Raw genomic sequence first — 19,489 nt, 5'->3', positions numbered from 1 at the left:
TGTTGAAAAAAAAAAGAGAGCGAGAGAGAAAGCAAGAGAGAGAGAGGGGGCCTTTCTTCTGACAGACCTGATGAGGGCAGAAAAGAGACATTATCTCTTTAAATAGTCATCTATCTTCTTGACACTAGATCCGCCCCTCGTCTGCAGCTCATTGGACGAGGGGCGGCGGCTTCCAGTGTGACGTCAGAGCGATGGCTATAAATATGGGTAGCAGCACCAACACTTTCGAATTCGAACGTCGGGAAGGAGAAGTTCTTAAAAGCGCCTTTGGAGCGTCGGACTGGGGCAATCGGCGGCAGGAGGAGCAGCTCTGGGCGTAGCGCAGGGGTACGAGGCTCTGACAGCTGCCGGGTCACTGTACGGACTGCATCCGGCCCGAGTGTAGGGTATAGGGTAGGGACGGGATCGTGTCCTTTTTAACTCGAGTTTAGAGGCATTTAGCACTGCCTCGGAGATCCGGGGCTGAAGCAGTCGCGCGGCATCTGGACTTGTTGACGTCGGAGCTTCCAGCAGAGCGTGAGGGCGCCTGACAGACCGAGGGTGCGTCGCACAACCAGGTACGGTCCGATTAGCAGCATGCCTGGGAAGCTGGGCGGGAACTGGGGGGTAAACCGCACACTGGGGTACCTTTTTAGAAAAAAATAAACGATGCCCTTGTCAATTGCCCCTGGAAGTTGATGGCCTTGTCAATTGCCCCTGGAAGTTCATACCCTCCTTGTACGTGTAAAAGCTTTCGCTGCCCTAGCTCTTATCTCGTGTCCTCCACGTAGGTTGGTCCTATTTATACATAAAAACATTATCACGCCCTCTCTCTTCCTGGGAGATTAACTCCACCCCAGCTGCCTTTACTGCAGTGGCGTACCTCAATGACCTCCTCCCCCCTACATGACATGGGGCCCCTGGAGTCTCACATTTCTGACAAATATTAATTCATCATGAGCTTAATGGGGACCCTCTGGAAGGGTTGGGGCGATGGAGTTATCCCCTCCTTCGCGTGGGCCAGCGTTACCCCCTGCCTGTGTCTGACGTGGAGCCATCCTATTGAAACTTAGGATCTGGTGCACTTTACTGTGACCTGCACGCTTGGCCAATGACAGCGCCCTAACGTACGGGGCTGTCGGGCACCGTTGGAGCTTTTTCCGGGTGTGCAGCGCGAATGTTCTGGGGCTGGGCAGTGTTTGGGGACTTACAGCCTAGATCCCCCGTTTGGTGAGGACCCTTTACCACTGTACTCTCCCCAACACTCTCTCTAGACGTGCACTCTGGTGCCCCACGCAGCACCCTGCTAGGGCAGTTGGTCCGAAGTCTTGTCTGCGCTGTATGTGTACACTCCAGCACACACCCAATTTAGATCCGCTTAGATGACGCACTGTGCGTAGTGTCACTCCTCAGTGTTACGACAGGACACCATGGCGGGTTTCAAGGCTCCCTGTCTCCGCTGCGATCCTCGGGGTCGCCTGAAGTGCCCTGTCCAGTGAACCAACAGGAGTCTTGGCGCGAAGACGATTTATTGGAGTGTGCCATCGTCTTGTCCGCTTAATGTGATGCCACACATCGATGCTTCGCTTCTACTTGCCGCCGTCTTGGGTTTATTTATTTATTTATTTATGCATTTTTATATAGCGCGGACTTTACCCGAAGGCGTCAGAGCGCTTCACAATTAGGAACAGAAATTAAACATAATGAGAAACATTACAAAAGAACAGATTGCAAAAACATAGGTTACTTACATAAGGTAATAGTGACAATTGTGAGCAACCAAAAATACATGAGGTAGTAAAGGGTTCAGTGGTCGCACCTGCATCCTCGGCTGTGGCAAGGATTGGAATAAAAGCATGGGGTGTTTCTGTAAACTTGTATTCTTAAAAACGTCCGTAATATCATATGTTGGTGTTCTACGGCGCATTGGTCTTCTCGGTACCCTCATGTAATGTTTCTAGTCGTGTCCGTTCTCTTGTGAGCTTGTCTCGCTAGGGTGCGCTAAACTGAATTGTCTCAAGCGATGTTATTCACTTCTGTCTCACTCTTACGCCGTTGCATGTTACACTCTGATAAGTCATGGTCACTGCTCTTGACCTCGGGTCCTGCCGCAGGACCCCTCCACCCTCCGCTTAGTGTACTTGATCGCCACTTGTCCCCCGCTGCCTGCCGTAGTTATACCTCCCCGTTGCTTCGTGGATGCTGTCATGCCCGTGTAAGCTAGTCTCAATCAGTTCACTTCCTTTATAGTTTGTTGTATTTTTCAGTTTTATCTTAACTGTAGACTCTCTATCGATCATAAGTTTACTTGTTGTCTCTGCCTATATGGCCTCACATTTTTTTCCTCAATGTTTTGTATTACTTCTACCATATATCGTGGCGCTCCTTCGCGAGGTGTTGTCTAAGTCCTGAACTTAGTTGCTCTGTGTTTGTAAATAGATCTGACGTGTTTTGTTTGCGGACATGTTAAGCTATTTTATTCATTTTGTCCTCCTGTCCAGTCTACCGGGCCAGTTGATTGGTGATGCCCATGGGCCGCCCGAATGGCGTTGCCCATAGCCGACCAGCAATACCGTGCAATTGTCCTTTTTAAAATATATCATTTAAGTTTAGATGTTAAGTCTACACAGAAACGTACACGTATACTCCAGAGTGTAGTGTTAGCAGAGTTCTTGCTCATCCCTGAAGCCAAGTTTGTCACTGGTCCCCAGGATCTGTTTTCTGATGAGAGCTGCGCGCGCAGTATCCGCGCACAGACGTCTTATACAGCTCGAGTCCTGTGCAAAATATGGTATATTTGTGACTGAAGGCCATTTGGGCACAGGTCCTCAGCCCCTGCTTGAGCCCGGAAGCGATGTTACTGCTCCGTGTAGCCCATGGCTTTCAATAGACTATTCACTTACCCTCCGGCGCCCTGTAGGCCACATGTTTACAGAAACTCCAAATAGTTTGCTCAGGTCCACGCCACTTTTTTTAGGCTAAACACTATGTAAACCACTAAGTGAGGTGCATTGTAAGCACATTCCTCATGTGGCTGCCTTTATAATCTGTAATGTATGCCTTTATAATCTGTAATGTATTTGATCCCTCGTGGACCAACGTTGGGCGCGCGCTCTTTATCGAGCCTGGCACATTGCTGTGTGGAAAAGTGAGGTGATGCAATTCGGTACGATGTTGATTTTGTGAAGTTTGGGATGGTGTGCTCAGGTCATCAGCTAGTTGTGACACTCGCGCAGTTAGAAAGTGCCCCTTCAAAGCATGAATGATGGACACCGTGTCAATCAAAATATGTAAAGGACGCAAGAGGCGTGACTTCCGGTCGGAACTCTTCCCTGAGCCGCGCGCCTGACACGCCCCCCCGTGCGCAGCCCCGCTTCCGAAGGCACGTGGCCGTCAACTTGCCCCGTATGTAAACAATCCTTGCTTTGAGAGCTCCTGCACGTAACCCGTGCTCTGGCATCTGCAGGGCTGTGTGGACTCCTCCCAGTCCTGGTGAACGGGTCCTCGTGGCGCTGCTTTACAGTGAACATTTACAGCCTTTTCGAAAATACGCAAACAAGATTATTTTTCCAGCACTGAGGAGTGACCCGAGTTAGGGGCTAATAAAATTTAAGAAACTGACCGAGGAAGGTAAGTAGAGCGATGCAGGAAGGATGTTCGAGGAGGGGCGGGGCTAGACCATCAGGGGTCGTACAGCCAGGAAAGTGGGTTCACCAGCAGGGGGTTTAAAGACTGTAGAGTGGTCTCTTCCATTGTGTTTTGTTTTTGTTCTTTGGTCAGAGCAGATTACAGCTGGGCCCCTAACTCCACAGGAGTACAAGTGAATTCACTGGCTTCAAAGGGAATACAGTAGCATTTCAAACGATAGGCGGCGACATTCTTACAATGGGTAATGAAGGTAGCGGAACTGTTTTGCAGTAAAAATAATTAGTAGTGGGACGCGGTTTAAGTGGCCTTTGTTCCTTTCGGTCTTTGAACTTTCTGAAATCCACGGAGGACCGTGGAGTTTAGTGAGATGTTGCTGGCCTGTTGTATTATAGTGAGAGGTGGAATTATAATCGTGGCGCCGATGTCTTGTTTTCGTGCACGACTTTGCATTTGAAGTGTTTATAAGTTGACCTTGCTTTGCATGTGGGCCGAAAACTCTTATACACTCACATTCGTGCACGAGCTGCAATAAGGGACTATTCTAGTGCGAGGGATAGCAGTGGTCGCAAGGTGAGGCATGCGAGCTGGCCACCAGCATGCCATTGTACGTGAGTCACAAGATGGTTCTCATGTGCAATAGTGGGCAGGTTTTCACTACGTGATTTACTTGTGTGACCTCGTTACACTAAGGTACACACGTTGTGGTGGGAATAATGAGGTGTACTCGTGCATTGTTACCAACGTGCCGTTTTGGCGCCAGTCACACAGTGCTTGGTTTGTTGTGCCAGGGTTACAAAAAGGTGCCCCTATGCCATGGCTACAATAATCGCCTGGGTAATATTCAGCAATGCATTTGGGGTGTCAGGATTAAATGGTTAGAATGAACGTTGCCACCGTTGTGCCAGGGTTGGACGTTGCAGTGTGGTGCAGGGTTTTAGTGAGTGGTGCACTATTTGTTCCAAGATGAGTGAACGATGCGATCGCCGTGCTGGGGTACAGCGGAGTGCCATGATGTGTTCGAGTTGGTGAACGGTGCAGTCATTGTGTCCGGCTTGCAGCGAGTGGTGCAGTGGCTGCGTCGGGATCGCAGGGAATGTGATCGCCGTGATAGGTTTATTTATAGAAAATACCGAAGCCGCTGTGCCAGGTGCATGATTTGCTCCAGGTTTAGTGAATGGTGCAATCTATGTCCCGGGGCTGTGATGAAGGCCACAATCGCCAGTGTTAGTGAGACTTCCAGTAGCTGCGTCACGCACCAGTGCATGGTCCAGTCGTCATGTCTGGCTCACAGTGAGCGGTGCAAGGGCTACAGTGAAGCGTTCGTCCTGCAAGGGTTTCAGCGAATCGTACTATCATTGTGCAAGTGCAATATTTTTCCCTTGGTTACCGTGAACATCACGATCGCCGTCGGGTGCAATGTCTGTTCCAGGTGTACCGTGAGGTGCCATGATTTTGCCGGGATTCCAGTGGATGCTGCCATCAGGCGAGCGTTCCAGTGAAGCGTCGGTTAGTTTTTACAATGAGCGGCGCCAACTTCGTGCAATGGAACCCACTAGTGCGTGCTGCTTTGTTGCAACCACCTTCCTTCTGGTTCTCTGTTTCCTCTTTAATGAGATTCCCTGCCCCCTCTGTCCAGCCCATTATCAAACATAATGTAAGCAATTACGGAGTCCTCTGCTCAAGGACCAGAAAAAAAAACCTCATTACACTTGGTTTCCAGAGAACGTCAACGCACTCAACCCCACCCCGCCCCCACCACCCACCGTGGTCCCTTCATTGCCCTGTAATTGGAAAAACCATGTAGTGCACAGATTGGGGCCACTAAACACCCCAAAACTCGGTGCTCTGTTGTCGTGCACTGCATTACTTTGCATACTTCACATTGTTGCTCCATCCTTAACTTCTGGTTGAAATTCATTCCAGAAAGTTCTCTGCACTTAAAGATCAATACGAGAGCGATCTCCATGCCATGGTGCTGGGGGAGGCCTCTGTAGACACTAGCAGTTATTGCACCAATTTGAGGCTTTCTGTGTCAACATCCTTATGTTGAAGAAGCACCGGGGGTCTCTATCCTGAACAATGTTCCTCATGGCCCATTACGTCCAGTGTTGGCTTTCTTTTAAGGGGGCAACCAGTGTAGAGAAAGTTCTCAGTCGTATCTTACATCTGTAGCAATCATCAGCAGACATTCTAGAATGTTCATTTTTGATGTCAGCTGAGGTTTTGAGACCTAATGTGACGTCATTCACCGGATGACTTCTTTAAAAGGCAATCCTAGATGCTACTATGCCTGGGCTTCTTACAAAGGGCACAAGTAATACTGTGCCCCAGGCCAGTCAGCCTTTCTTGACCATGTTCAGATTTTGTTGGCCTGTTTATCTTTAATGAGTTTGTGGGTTGATATTTGAAAGGTCACTGCCTTTACAGTGCTTGCTGAGCGGGGAAAGAATTATACACATCCTCTTCACTTGTAATGTGGCTGGTCTGCGCACACTAGTACTGTTATGGCTCTCATAGAGAGCCTCTATTGTTTTTTAGTTTCTGAAAGTCATAACTCCTTGCTATGACATCACAACAGTTGATGATAAAGCTGGTTATGAACTATTGAGTGATGTCATAAAGGCCTTCCAGGGCGGTGATGGGGCTCTGAGAGCCTGTCAGGCAGCTCTGCTTGTCTGCTATGACTGACAGCAGAAAGCACAGCTGCCTGGAGGGGGGGAGACAAGGAAGGTAGTGAGTTTTGGTGAAGGATCGCATCTAAGATTTTCACACATTTGCGTCACACATAGCTCACCCATTATCCTCTGCCCTTGCGCAGTAGTTGAAGGCAGGGGCAGGCCATTTTGGGGGCTGCACAGAACATTATAGAAGGGTAAAAAGTGCATTACGGGAATGTTTTTCACCTCTGGGATCTGAGTGACATGGACAGCTCAAAGCTTCTCTAGTCTTTCACATCACTCAGAACCTTTCAGTAATTCACTGTCGCCCATCTTTAATTCTATATTTCTTGCAGCAAAAATGTAATGATTAGCCTAGTCCTAGCACAGTGTGCCATCCTGAAAATATAATCATGTAACCGTAACAGGTGCCTTAATGTCTGCGGCCAGGGCCCCAGGTGGCCCTAATGTGAAACACGTGGGAGCCTTTATGGACGGATGTTTTTCCGGGACCGCGCCAGAACGTGTATGTGGCAGAGGATAACTGTTAATCAGGACCCTCATATACTATAACCGCTCGTGTGCAGCCCTCCTCCTGCCCACCCCACACCGGCAGGTGCCTACTATCACTTGTCCTGCATTCATCGGGACATGTGCTTTGGTCGCAGACAGCGTGCGATATTTTTAGCTTTTCCGATTGAGGAACTTTTGAGTGCTTCTCTTTTGTGGCGAGGCTAAGAGGAAGTGGGAATCTGGGCGGCAGTGTGAAAAGCGATGAGGATGTTTCCGAGTTTCTGTGCTGCGCCGCGAGGGGGCGCTGCACCGCCATTTCCGGGTATCCTGGTAGACGGACGCTCGCGCTCTACTTCCAGACGTGCATCCGTGGCCCTCCTGATCGAGAGGTTGTAGCCTGCCGTGTGAATGACGCTCCTGCAGTGACCTGCGCAGCTGCCTGGCCATGTCTACCTGCCCCTAGGGCTGACCCTGCTTACTGCCTACCAACTATCTTGGAAGTATCCCAACACGTACCGACTCAGATAGATAGATAGCCAATGCTCCACAAGACATTTAAACACTAGACTCTGTTGAACAATTTGTAAACATTAATACTGCTCTCTTTGGGTCCCTCTGAGTAGGGGTCGTACACAGCGCGGAAACGGATCAGCCGAAGTTCCCACAGACGTTCTTGTCTGGGGCTCACATGCCAAAGCATCACAGATGGTAGAACGTTTCTGCAAGATCAGCATACATCCCAAACAGTTGGGCTTCTGGCCGCTATATGAATAGCTAACACTATTGCATACCTAGCTGAAACGTTTGTGAACTATACTTGAACTTCGGGCCCTCTAAATATGTCTTATGTTGTGTAGGCTATCTTGTCTGCTTCTGATGCGTGCCATATTCAGTTTCACGTTTCCTGTATCCTTCAAGTGTTAGCCTATTTCTTTGTAGCGCCCTGACTCCCTCAGGAGGCTGCTTTGTGCTACTTACAGGCACATAAACACCTGCCATGCTGTCTCCGAGGTAGCATTGGCCCTATAGGCTCCCAGGCAAACGGATGCGGTTTACCTTCTATCACAAAACGCCAAAACACATGTTTAGAGAACGTTCGAATGGTTAAGATTATGCACCCTGAGCTCTGCCATCTCACTCCGGAGTGAATATATATGTAAATATAGTGTTAGGTTAGTTAACCTCATTTTGTGTAGTGCACTGTATCGCTGGTCGCGCATTTGTAATTGGGAGTTACATTTTTTGATATCAATACTTAATAAACCTGTTTTTGACAGGTTTTTTGAAAAGAGTATGGGTCCACGAGTTAATGCACCCGCTACTAAGAGCCGTGTAGTCTTCGCAGCACGTCGTCTTTTCGATTTAGGAAATTGTGTACAGATTGATTTGGGAAATGCCTTAAAGGTACATTGTGATTTCAATGGTAAAGCCCAGCGTGATGTAGCCCAGTCATAATATATTTGTTATTGGACACCTACAAGGACCTGTCGCTAAAAGCGACAGCAATCTGTTCTACACGGAAACCTTGCAGCTTTCTTTTACTTCTAATTAAGAACTCCATCGACGCTGTTCATTCCCACAGAAAGAAACGTGAGCTTAAAATGATCTTGAAGTCTTCCCCAGTGTACTAACTTTTATTTTGTTTCTGTGCAGTCTATCAATAAAAAAAGCATCTGAAACAACGGTGTCCATTGCAAATTCTCTCCTACACCTCGCATATATAGTTAACTCGTATATGAGATGGGGCATCCCATCCCCTATGTTAATCAGATCTGCCAGCCATCTGTTTGAAGCGATCTTACTGGAGTGTGATGCACTCTAAAGTTGACAGCCCGAGGTGCTTGTGAAGCGGGTACCGCTGCCCTTTGCTAGAGGCCAGGGTCATTTGATGCAGTTAGTAAGTGTAGCCTGGCAAGGAGGATACTTGGGCCCTGAGTGTAGCAGATTGTGCCTTGAGACCTCTGCCAGTGAGAGAAGGGAGCTATGGGTTGACAGATCTGCTTTGTGACTTCTGTTCGGCGCGGCTTGTGCAATTGTGCATAAGCAGTGCATACACGTTGCCATTTCTAAATATCAGCAACGTTTGAAGTATCCTCTCCAATGCCCTGGTGAGGGCAAGACTGAGCTGAAACTTGATGTTTTGAGGGAATTTACTGCACACCTCCACAACACTGACCATAGCAGGCCAGGATTGTTGACCTGGCCGTCTCCTTGGAGACCCCAAACTGGTAGTGTCTGTACAAGCAGCATGGCTTTGGTGACACAATGCCAGAACCACTCCTGCAATTGGGGGTGCCTCAGAGGGCTGATGAGCAGATCTGTAGTGAGTCGTGACAAAGTAGAGGATGGTGTACCTGTTCTGTACAGTTAAAAAAACAAGGCGAGAGCACCTTTTTCTTAGTCCCCTTTCACTTGCATGAGATTAGTTAAAACATATATATATTTACGGAAAATTTAAGAGGCCCTGAGTTTGTGACATGGTGCTATACAGCTTGATCAGTTTCTGGAGAAATACATGGCTTAGTAGGTAGGTTAGAAGAGTGTAGGATGTTGCCAACTTGACCTGATGACCAATGGGTTGTTGGCAAACCATAGCACGCCGTCTACATCCACTGGCTGACACAGACCTTGCTGGAGACTGATTTGCCATTTGTTGAGCATCATCCAATGCAAAGGACATTGACTTCATTGCATGTCATTTTGCTTTGGTGTCATTTCAGATATTGGTCTCCACTGAATGTCCATTTCCACCTATTGTTTGAGCATCACATGAGGTGGAGTGAGTTGCCGTTTTACACGTGTTCCTTTCAACTTTCGACTACTGGAGCTGTATTTACCCTTTGCCTTCTGTGAGCTCAATATAAGGGCATATGACACAATCTTGGTTTAATGGCCTTTCACCTAGGCCCCATGATTTGTTGCGTATACTCCCTGTGTCCTTTGGACGGAGAACACCTTATTCGGTTTTCTTGTTAATCAGCCGGTATCTCCCTTGTTCCTTATCAAGACTTATCTAGGCTTCGTTAATAAGGTTCTGCTACTCCAAATAACTTTATTGGTGCTGACTCATTTTGTAATGAACCCCCTTCCAAAGTCATTTAAATTATGCCAGGCACTGCTGCTACCCATGGTCATATGCTTAGTTCGCTCTAAGTTGGCAGGGTTTGCTCAGACGTGAATCCCTTCCTCACTTTGCCACTGGATTCAAGCTAGCCTGGCTGATGACGGCTGAAATGCCAGAAACCGGTCCCAGAATGCTTGTTTCCGGTCCAGGGAAGACATGGCTTGGCAGTTCGAGCTGGACGGTTCCCATGAGGCACAGGGTCAGACTGATTTGCATATGGCCATGTCTGAACTGGGGTGGCGGAGTGAGCTAAAGAATGGTGATGGATTAAACCCAGATCAGTTGACTGGGGGTGAGTGTTTGATTTGCTCAAGCGCTCCGTCCATCACCTCCTTTTGTATCGCTTGGGTACCCATGGTCACAGCAGAGTCTGTGCCAATTTTGGGGTCCGATTTTACACCTTTTCCCACCACATCACTGTGTAGTGACTGCGAGAATTTCATCTCTGAACAAACAATTCCAAATCCACCTGGGTTTACATTTTTTCCTGACAGGGAGTTGGGGGAGATTAAGAGTCCCCTCATTACTTCTCTGAACCAAGGCAGGGGCTTCCTTAACAGCACTCAGTATACTAATCATACATCATTATATGTGGATCGCCACATAATATATTCTAAAGTATGTTCATACATGGTGCAGAATAACCGCAGCCACGGGTTAACACTGGTGCCCCTTTACACGTAGGTAGAAGATGAAGTGTTCTATCACTTGAAGGCACCCCGCGATTGGCCTGCACGAAAGTGCAGTGTGAACGTCAGCTGACCCCTGTGTATCTGGCACTGGGCTGAGTTAATGCCGCACAGTTTTTGTGCTTTATTCATAAACAAATTGGTTATATCCTGTAGTGACCTCTATCTAACCTCTGGTGCTATTTCAGGCCAACAGATGTAGTAAGCACGTCCTGTATAGCTAGCCCAGATCTTAAAGCCCCTCTTGTTCCTTGAGCTTGTAAAGCAACATTACCTGTGCCACTCATCAAAGGCTGGATCTGTGCGCCCAGCTTTAGAAACCAGTTTCTCTCCCGGATTCAAAAGCCGGACTGAAATTTCGGCTCTGACTTTGCAAATTGAAAAGGCCCGTAAATGGCTTCGTCGGGAAGACTGGCCGCAGCAACCTACGAGGAGCCTGGAGTCCAATCGAATCCCCACGGCTGGCCTTTCGTCTTTCTGCACGAATAAAGGAACACCATTGGATTTGTTTACATCTGTTGCGAGTGCTAGAGCACTCGATTACCAGAAACGTACATAAATAACTGCATTAAGTAAACAAATGTCTTTGCTCAAACATTCGTCACACAGCAGTGTGTGCATTGTCTGCATTCAGTGTGAATTAAAGTTGAATAAATGTTCCGCTTGTTCTGTACCCATCTTATCTAAATGTCAGTTTCTGCCCTTCTTAATATTTGTGCATGGCGCTGGAATTCGCCCTGTTCTACATGCTGTCACCTTCTGCAGTTTCGCTGTAAACTATCACTTGTGGTGGCTAAACTTGGTTTACCATATGGTCACAAGAGGGCACTGTTCCACTCTGATCTTAATCTCCAGGGATTCATGCAGAGGGGATGGAGCAGGGCGACTGGAAATATCCCATTATGTTGATGAGATCACTTGTCCTCATGCAAATCTTCTTGAGCACGTGAATGTGAAATAAGGATATCTGGTGTTCACTGTATTTTCGTTTTCTTTAGTCATAAGGATTCTGTACTAGTTAGGTTTCGTTTTTTGTTTTTGTTTTAATTGTGCTAATATTCAGCCTTCCGGCCACTCGAGAATCCCCACAGGCACACATACTGTACATGGTGGCCATTTTGGGGTTACTTTCAGACAGTCTATCCTTGTACTTTATTGGATGATGCGAAACTAAACAAAGTTCCATCATGCAGTGTTGGCTACAAAGCCATGATTGGTCGAAAGTGACATAATCTGCTCAGCTGCTCTGCAGACCTGTCTTTCCTTTTCTTGTTTAATCAACGCCTCCCCCACGAGTATCCGTTATTTTAAGTAGAAACAGGTTTTCCAGTGCAACCAGAGCCTCAAACCGCTCCTATCCGGAGTTCCATTTTCACGGTTAGACTCGGGCACCTTTCGCGGTGTTTCCTGGACTCTCGTCTTCCCGACAAGCCAGCAACATGGCGCCATTGGAGCATAACTGGAAGCCCCATGTCTGACCAATCTGTCAGCCACTGCTCAAGGCCTACCTTAAATTGCAAACACGCGTGCGAGACTTGAAAGTAGCACACTCCTTGTTGCAGTAATCTTTTCCTCGTTTAGTACGTGCCTGGCGTATTATCGTATTTTTCATGTTGCATGCTGGCAGTCCAGTCATGAGCCACAGGTAGGTACTAAAGCACGTTGTACCTACGTGTTGCTACCATTACTCGACCTATGCATGTTTTCTAATTTTGACACCACACCAGCCCACTCAACGGGCTTCGCTGGTGTCTAACAGCATGGTGCATCACACCAACAGCTAGGGCGCATGTCCATAGTGTGACTGACTCGTCCCTAGCCCTTCTGGCCTACAAAAAGATTGAGTTTTCATAAAGTCTTGTCAACCATGGATGCCAGTCTGCCTCTGCCAGCTCACCTGGTTCTTTAAGTTACAAGCGCAGAACAGTGGGAGACACGTGCACCCTCCCTGCTGTACTTGGAGAGTGCCAGCTGTTCTTAAATGGGACCCACTCAAACATTACCCATCCGGGGTACTTCTGCATCCTTTGGAAAGGAGACCACGTACCACAGTGCCAGCCGGGGGATGGTTAGGCAGGCAGTGCTGGAGGCTGTAAGATGTCTTGGAGCTGAGAAGTGAGAGGAACATTTGATTGAAATAATTTTTACATTAACAGCCACTGAATTGAGACTACAGTTATTTGGGAATCTGAGGCCTGTAAAGTAGTCGTTAACTTCTGTGCAGCTTCTGTATAGGCTGTCCAGTAGATCTCCTGCTTCACCTGCGTGTAGCCCCTTTCTTGCATAGGTTGGCCACTGCCCTTTAGGGGGTCTTTCTCCAGTAGTGCGTCAATTTGTACTCGTTACCCTCTCTCCTCTAAGCTGGCCTTTGTTTTCTAGGTAACGCTGTTCGCAGATTAGCCTCTGCCTCCTGAGCAGATTAGTCCCTGTCCTCCAGGCAGCCCCTCAGTAGATTGGTCTGGGTCTCCCCAGTAGGCCCTCGTCTGTAGGCTACCCTGGACACTCTAGGTAGCACACAACCTTTGGATTGCCCTGTGCCCTCCGGGTAGCACTTCTGTAGCTTGGGCTGTGCCCATCAGGTATCGCCTCTGTAGACAGGCATGTGCCCTCCAGTAGCCCCTCTCGAGTAGGTTGGTCTGTGCCCACCAAGTAGTTCCATCTCTGTAGATTGGCCTTTGCCCTCCAGGTGGCACTTCTTCTGTAGCTTGCCCTGTGCCCATCTGGTAGCCCTTCTGTAGATCGGCATGTGCCCTCCAGGTAGCCCCCTGGGTTACACTGTATTATGGTCTTGGAAACAAATGCCCTTCTCCAGGAGATTCGTCTGTCTGCTGAACAAAGCCCCTACAGCCAGGAGAGCCTGGAGTCTGTCTTTATCTCCTAACCCGCGTGCATCCCAGCCAACCCGAGCTGCCCACCCCGCCCTACCCAGCATTAATGTGCAGGATTGTCTTCGGGTACCCACAGAGACACTTTACCACCCCATCCTGTGATTAGTTTGGTAACTAAAGTCCTGCAGTGTTTGCATACCCGAGTGCTTCAAATTCCAGTTGTAGAACACTTGACGTTTATTTTTATTTTTAAACATTTGTCGAGCACGATTCCAGAGTGCATTGACAGGGTACTTCTATACGAGCCCTGGCTGTTTAAATTAATCAAAAGTATGTGCTGTTTATTGGATACATTTTAATGTCCTATCTCCTACATATCAGTACTATTTATTTTTAAACGTCCTTCTAACCTTTAGCTCGCATTTTCTCTTAACATGATCCATATTGACTTTATTAGTGTTCACTTTTGCATCCTGTGTTTAAGAAGCCTGTTGACCAACGCCCTTGATGAATGTTGTACAAGGATTGCTAACTGCGCGCTCGCCCTCTCGAGAGTCCGTGCTTGCTGTGCTGTACACTGCGACCGCTCTGACATGTGCTCTCCTTGCCTTTCACTAGGGACGAATCATGGTGAATAATCGGAACTCGGAGTCCACCACGACAGCCGTGAGAGGAGACGGCTCCCCGCCCAAGAGCTGCGCGGGCTGCGGGGGCAAGATCGCCGACCGCTTCCTGCTCTACTCCATGGAGCGGTACTGGCACACCCGCTGCCTCAAGTGCTCCTGCTGCCAGGCCCAGCTGGGCGAGATCGGCACCTCCTGCTACACCAAGAGCGGCATGATCCTGTGTCGGAACGACTACATCCGGTAAGAATGCGGACTGCTTCCGGGGGAAGAGGGCGGGATGTGTCTCTGACGTCAGGGGTGGATGGGAGACAAACAGTGGCCTGGCCCGAGCGCTCCCTAGTAAGTCGGGAGGGGGGGGCTGAATGTATTCTGCGCCCCCCCCCCCTCAAATTTCGTTATGCCACTGTATGAACATGTTTGCTTTACAGTTTGAGGTGTGTAGCGGGTTGCAGAGGTTCAAGGGTGGCTCCTGTCAGCCCACCTCGGATTATTTCAGTAAGTGTACACTCATGAGCCAAATGACACCTGGCTTGTGGAATCAGTAAACATGTACTTCGTGTAATCGGGTCTTTTTTGGATTGTGCTGTAGAGCAAGTATTCTTCTGGATCTGTCCTGGCGAATGACGGATTCCAGAATATTGCCCCTGCTTTGCTTGGCCTTTCTGACTTGGGTCAGATGCTCCACTTGTCCGAGTGCTGCTAAGCTCCATTTGTCCAAATTAACTGCAAACTAAAAATGTTTCTGTATGGGGCAGACCTTTTATTCCTGTTTTAACTCCTCAAAAGACTGTTTGCTGCGTAGGGTAAAGCGGACGAAGCAATGGGGGCTGTTAAAGCTTTCCTAGACGTGGGCAAACAATTCATTGCTCGAGTCAGACTTCTGTTTAATGCCTGGCTCCAGCTGGAACCTTGGGAGTGGCGAGATAAGAGCCATGCCACCCGGTCACTAACCTTTTCACTCCATATTCTTTTTAAAAGAGAAGCCACTAGACTTATTACAGTTGACCACACAATATAAAGTTTTTTTAAATCTGCAGCTGAGCTGAAATGAAGTTCACATGTCTCACCGCAGACCTTTCACAAGGGCAGCCTCCTTTGTTTTGAGTCAGTATACACTCGGTGTTATTGAGGAGCTGATGCACTCTGCCTTTGTTCTTTAAGTCAGGCCCAGGTAGTGAAAGTAACACTAAATCTCCTGCCTTCCCTTATGCTTCCATTTCTTTTCAAGAACGACACTTTACTTATGTATATATCATGTCAAATTAACATGTTCTACTTTTATTTTGAACACGGGAGTACTAATTTAGTTCATGAAATAATTCAAAACAAAGCATTGTCTTTTGGAGGTTAATGGAGTCGGAAGGGAATATTCATTAAGTCGAAAATTGGACATCCTGTAACTAGGAAACTGTTTCAAGCACAGGTTCCCCATTTAATCAAAATTGTGTTCGTATGGAATCACTGTACTACTTTGAGCCTCATATTTACTGCTAGGAATATCGGACCCCGCCCTGTAGAAATTGATTTCAACATTTGACCTGCATAAATGCGCCTGTTTGATTTAGTAGACCCTTTTGCGCCACATATGGACGGTATGGGCCATATATCCAATGCACATGCTGATTGGCCTTTCTTGGTTCACACATGGCAGTGTTAATCCATTGAAAGGGGGGGGGGGAATTGATGTTTAATAAAATATTACCTTTAAGTACTAATGCAGTAATACTGTAATATACTAAAATGAAACACAAGTGCTCCAGAAATGACACCTTTTGTCAATCCTAGCTTTACATCTTTGGTGTCTTATTTACATGCTGAATCTTGTTGGCTCGGCTCTTGCTTGGTCTCGCAGAGCCACGCCAGGCCCCTGGCTCTGCTCCTGCCAGGGATCTCCTGGCTCGCCCAACTCTAGCCGTCCTTTTGCTTAAGGATACCAGGGCCAAGGGTACAAAAGGGGAATCGGGATGCTGCTGCATCTGTGCGGCATTAAAGACCCCAAGGAAATTCCCCTCTGTGGGCTTTTGCAAAGTATTAAAAACTGTGCAGATGCAGGGTGAGCGAGTGCAGGCGAGGACTCCATTGGTCCGGTGGAGCTGTTGGTGCGCATGTGCACGTCTGTACCAGCCACTGTCGGCACTGACCCACTCAGATGTGGAACTTGTATGATCGTTGTGTGAACCCAACCATTGTTCGTGCTGGTTATTAAGGTTTGTTGTAGTAGTTGAAGTCCTGTTCAGACATATGGTGGGGTGCGGGTGGCAATGAGTGGTGATGGGGATTCTGGAATCCTAGTGACCTAAATAATCCCGCATTTTTGCTGCCCAATCACCACAGTGCAGGAATTTACTTGTTTTCAAACACCTTGCGCTGCAGCCTCTCTTGGTGCATCCAGGCGGGGCTGCTTCTAAAATTGCTGTAAGGGCTTTACAGGCTAAACAGATTGTCAACAGTTTAGTTCCCATCCCTTCAGGATATTGGCAGCTACTCCAATGAGTCCTTGGTTTACTCGCCTCAGCTGACTGCACAGGAGTGGGCACTGCACAATGGACTGATGAGGAGCACAGGGGGAAAGTGACTGAAACGAGAAACTGTCCTAAAATGGCGCAAAATACGCTACAAACTACAGCTAATTATGGCAAGAGTACCAGCACTGCTGGGTGGCTGAGGGCTGCAGTCGGATGGAAGTTTGAAGAAAGAGCATTAAATAACAATTGGTGACCCTGTGTTCCTCGGAACCAGGGTGTCCTGTGCTATACAGACAAAATTGGTTCTGTCGGATGGGTAAAGCATTAGTTATTTGGTTATAATACATCTTATACCAAGTAACCTACATGAACAAATCACTTGCACTAGGAAGATGGCAAAATATGTAGGTCTGAACAGTTCAATTACTAAAAATGAAATTCGTTTAATGGGGAAATAATGGATATCCATTCCAAGAATCAAACATTAAGATTCTCCATAGGTGATGAGTGAAAAAAGATGCTTCATGTTTTTTCATCTTCCTGTTGATTTATTCGATTAATTAATTTGTATAAGATATACTACCAAATAATTAACATTTTACCCATCCCTATAGAACTCATTTTGTCTGTACTAAGGGCATACCTGATCTCTGCAGGTTTATAATCCGTAGACCCTCATCTGCTCCCCATCCCACAATGCACCGGCTCTGGTACCCCCACTTTTAGATGCTTGTGAACGAAAAAGGCTGCTCCAATGATGCCACCATCTCCTGCCACTAAGTGTGCTGCAGCCTTTACCAGTACAAAAGGGGGTGGTGATGGACGGAGCATCTGAATGAATCAAACACTCACACCCAGTCAAAAGATCTGGGTTTAATCCATCACCGTTCTTTAGCCCACTCTGCCACCCCAGTTCAGACCTGGCTATATGCAAATCAGTCTGACCCTGTGCCTCATGGAACAGTCCAGCCCGAACTGCCAAGCCATGCCTTCCCTGGACCGGAAACAAGCTTCCGAGGACCGGTTTCTGGCATTCCAGCCGTCTTCAGCCCGGCTTGCTTGAATCCAGTGGCAAAGTGAGCAAGGGATTCACGTCTGAGCATACCCTGCCACACTTATGGCGGCCAAAAGCGGTACAAAAGGGGGTGGTAATGGACGGAGCATCTGAATCAATCAAACACTCACACCCAGTCAAAAGATCTGGGTTTAATCCATCACCGTTCTTTAGCCCACTCTGCCACCCCAGTTCAGACCTGGCTATATGCAAATCAGTCTGACCCTGTGCCTCATGGAACAGTCCAGCCCGAACTGCCAAGCCATGCCTTCCCTGGACCGGAAACAAGCTTCCGAGGACCGGTTTCTGGCATTCCAGCCGTCTTCAGCCCAGCTTGCTTGAATCCTTTACCGAGCCGTGCATTTTTTTCAGAGGTGCTATACATGTAGATATCAGCCCTGTCTTAGTGCCTGAGACCGGTGCTGCCTCACTGAGGCATTGCTGTCCTATGCTGAGTCTTGGCTGACACTGCCAGAAAAGCAGCTACAGGTTGCACCTTGTCAGCAGGTCCAGATTTGTCCTATTCGAGAGCTCAGCAGAATTTTACCTGCAGGACGGGTGCTGCATTGTCATTGCTGAGAGAAGGGACATGCGTTGCTGCAAACCATGTTACACATTTTAACAAATGCCTACAGTCCAGTGGGTCAGTGCATAGCTGATACAATATCTCAAAGTTAAACAATTACTACAGACCCTCACAGGCCTTTTTAGGCTCCTTCTGCGAAAAAGCTAATGCATTATTCATAGCGCTTCGAGGCTGAACCTTGTAGCAGAAGCCAAATAATTCCATTACTGTTTAACAGATGGGCTAGCTCAGTGCCTGATTGAAAAGGTAACAGTGGTACTTTGTGTGGCAACCACGAGTGCGGTCTCATCTTTGCCCTGTCAAGCAGATCATGGAGTGTCTGTGGCTGGCTTCCGAGGCAAGCAGTTTTCTTCATTAACTGTGCAGCAGTCTATGCAGCGTGGATAGTTCCTCCCTTTTCTCCCCGGACATCACTAGATTTTATGTCCCCAGTTGCCCTTAGGATGCGCTAGCTCAGTATCACCTAGGTGGAAAGTGTTCCGCGTGCTTTGCCTTTCGATGAGTTCTGTAGGTGTCCTATGAGTCCTCATACAATCCCTTAATTTGCTACATACAAGCCAGCCACCTTTCTTTACTGCCTTTCCGTCATGTAGGAAACCTGGCCTTAAGAAGTGTCCTGCAAGGACTCACCTGTGGCCCCCGGAACTGGGTGCAAGTACTGCTCCCTATGGTCTCCAGAACTGGAACTACTCTAGATGATTCGTCACAAGTTGTCCTGTCAGTGCGTCTTTTCATTGTCTGTCCTCCGGTTGTCATTGAAGACAATGGTATTTATTGGTTAGTTGGGCTCTCTGTCTGAGGATTTGTTGGAGAGGTCAAGGCAGGGGGGAGGGGGTACCACATGCCCCTACAGTGCAGGCGCGGCCCTAAACCTTCAGGAGATCCCCAGCTATTGGGGGGGGGGGGGCATTCAGCCCAAACTGTGGTCATATTTGAGATAATGGAGACTTGGGGTCCCTTATCACCCTATTCGGGGGGTTGGGGATGTATCGTCTTGTATTATGCTACCGGGGCAACGGATATCATTTATTTCCAGATGTTCCAAAACCTGTTAATCACTGCTTGGAGAGCAGATTGAAGTGTGGTAGGGTTCATTTTAAAGTCTAGTGGTCTTTGAAATTGGTATTTTGGCCTAAATGAGTGATGCCCAACACCCTCTAGTGCCTTTGCTCCCTTCAGGATGGCAATGCATCTGTTCTGGTATATGGTGCAAGCCAGTGCTTTTAGTGTCTTGCTTTTCAGGCTTGCCACTCGTGTCCATTTTTGTTCCCGATCACATCCACGGTCTTCCCAGTGCCCTCTCTGGTTTTGCTTGAAGAT

General features: G+C 47.9%; 1 protein-coding gene across 2 annotated transcripts in view; it reads left to right on the top strand.

Annotated features, from left to right (window-relative positions):
- Positions 1–227: 227 nt before the first annotated feature.
- Positions 228–19,489, top strand: part of LOC144754403 (LIM domain transcription factor LMO4-B) — a 45,584-nt gene continuing 26,322 nt past the window's right edge. The window contains exons 1-2 of one of the 2 annotated variants that reach the window (XM_078642130.1): positions 228–557; positions 14,057–14,304. In XM_078642130.1, the coding sequence (XP_078498256.1) occupies positions 14,066–14,304 (239 nt within the window). In that variant the 5' untranslated portion in view covers positions 228–557; positions 14,057–14,065. Of the gene's footprint in view, positions 558–3,491; positions 3,610–14,056; positions 14,305–19,489 lie in introns of those variants that run through there. The other variant, XM_078642131.1, reaches the window with a different exon arrangement.

Source organism: Lissotriton helveticus, chromosome 5_1 (genome assembly GCF_964261635.1).
Source record: "Lissotriton helveticus chromosome 5_1, aLisHel1.1, whole genome shotgun sequence".
Taxonomy (NCBI): domain Eukaryota; kingdom Metazoa; phylum Chordata; class Amphibia; order Caudata; family Salamandridae; genus Lissotriton; species Lissotriton helveticus.
This window is presented reverse-complemented; position numbering and strand designations above follow the sequence as displayed.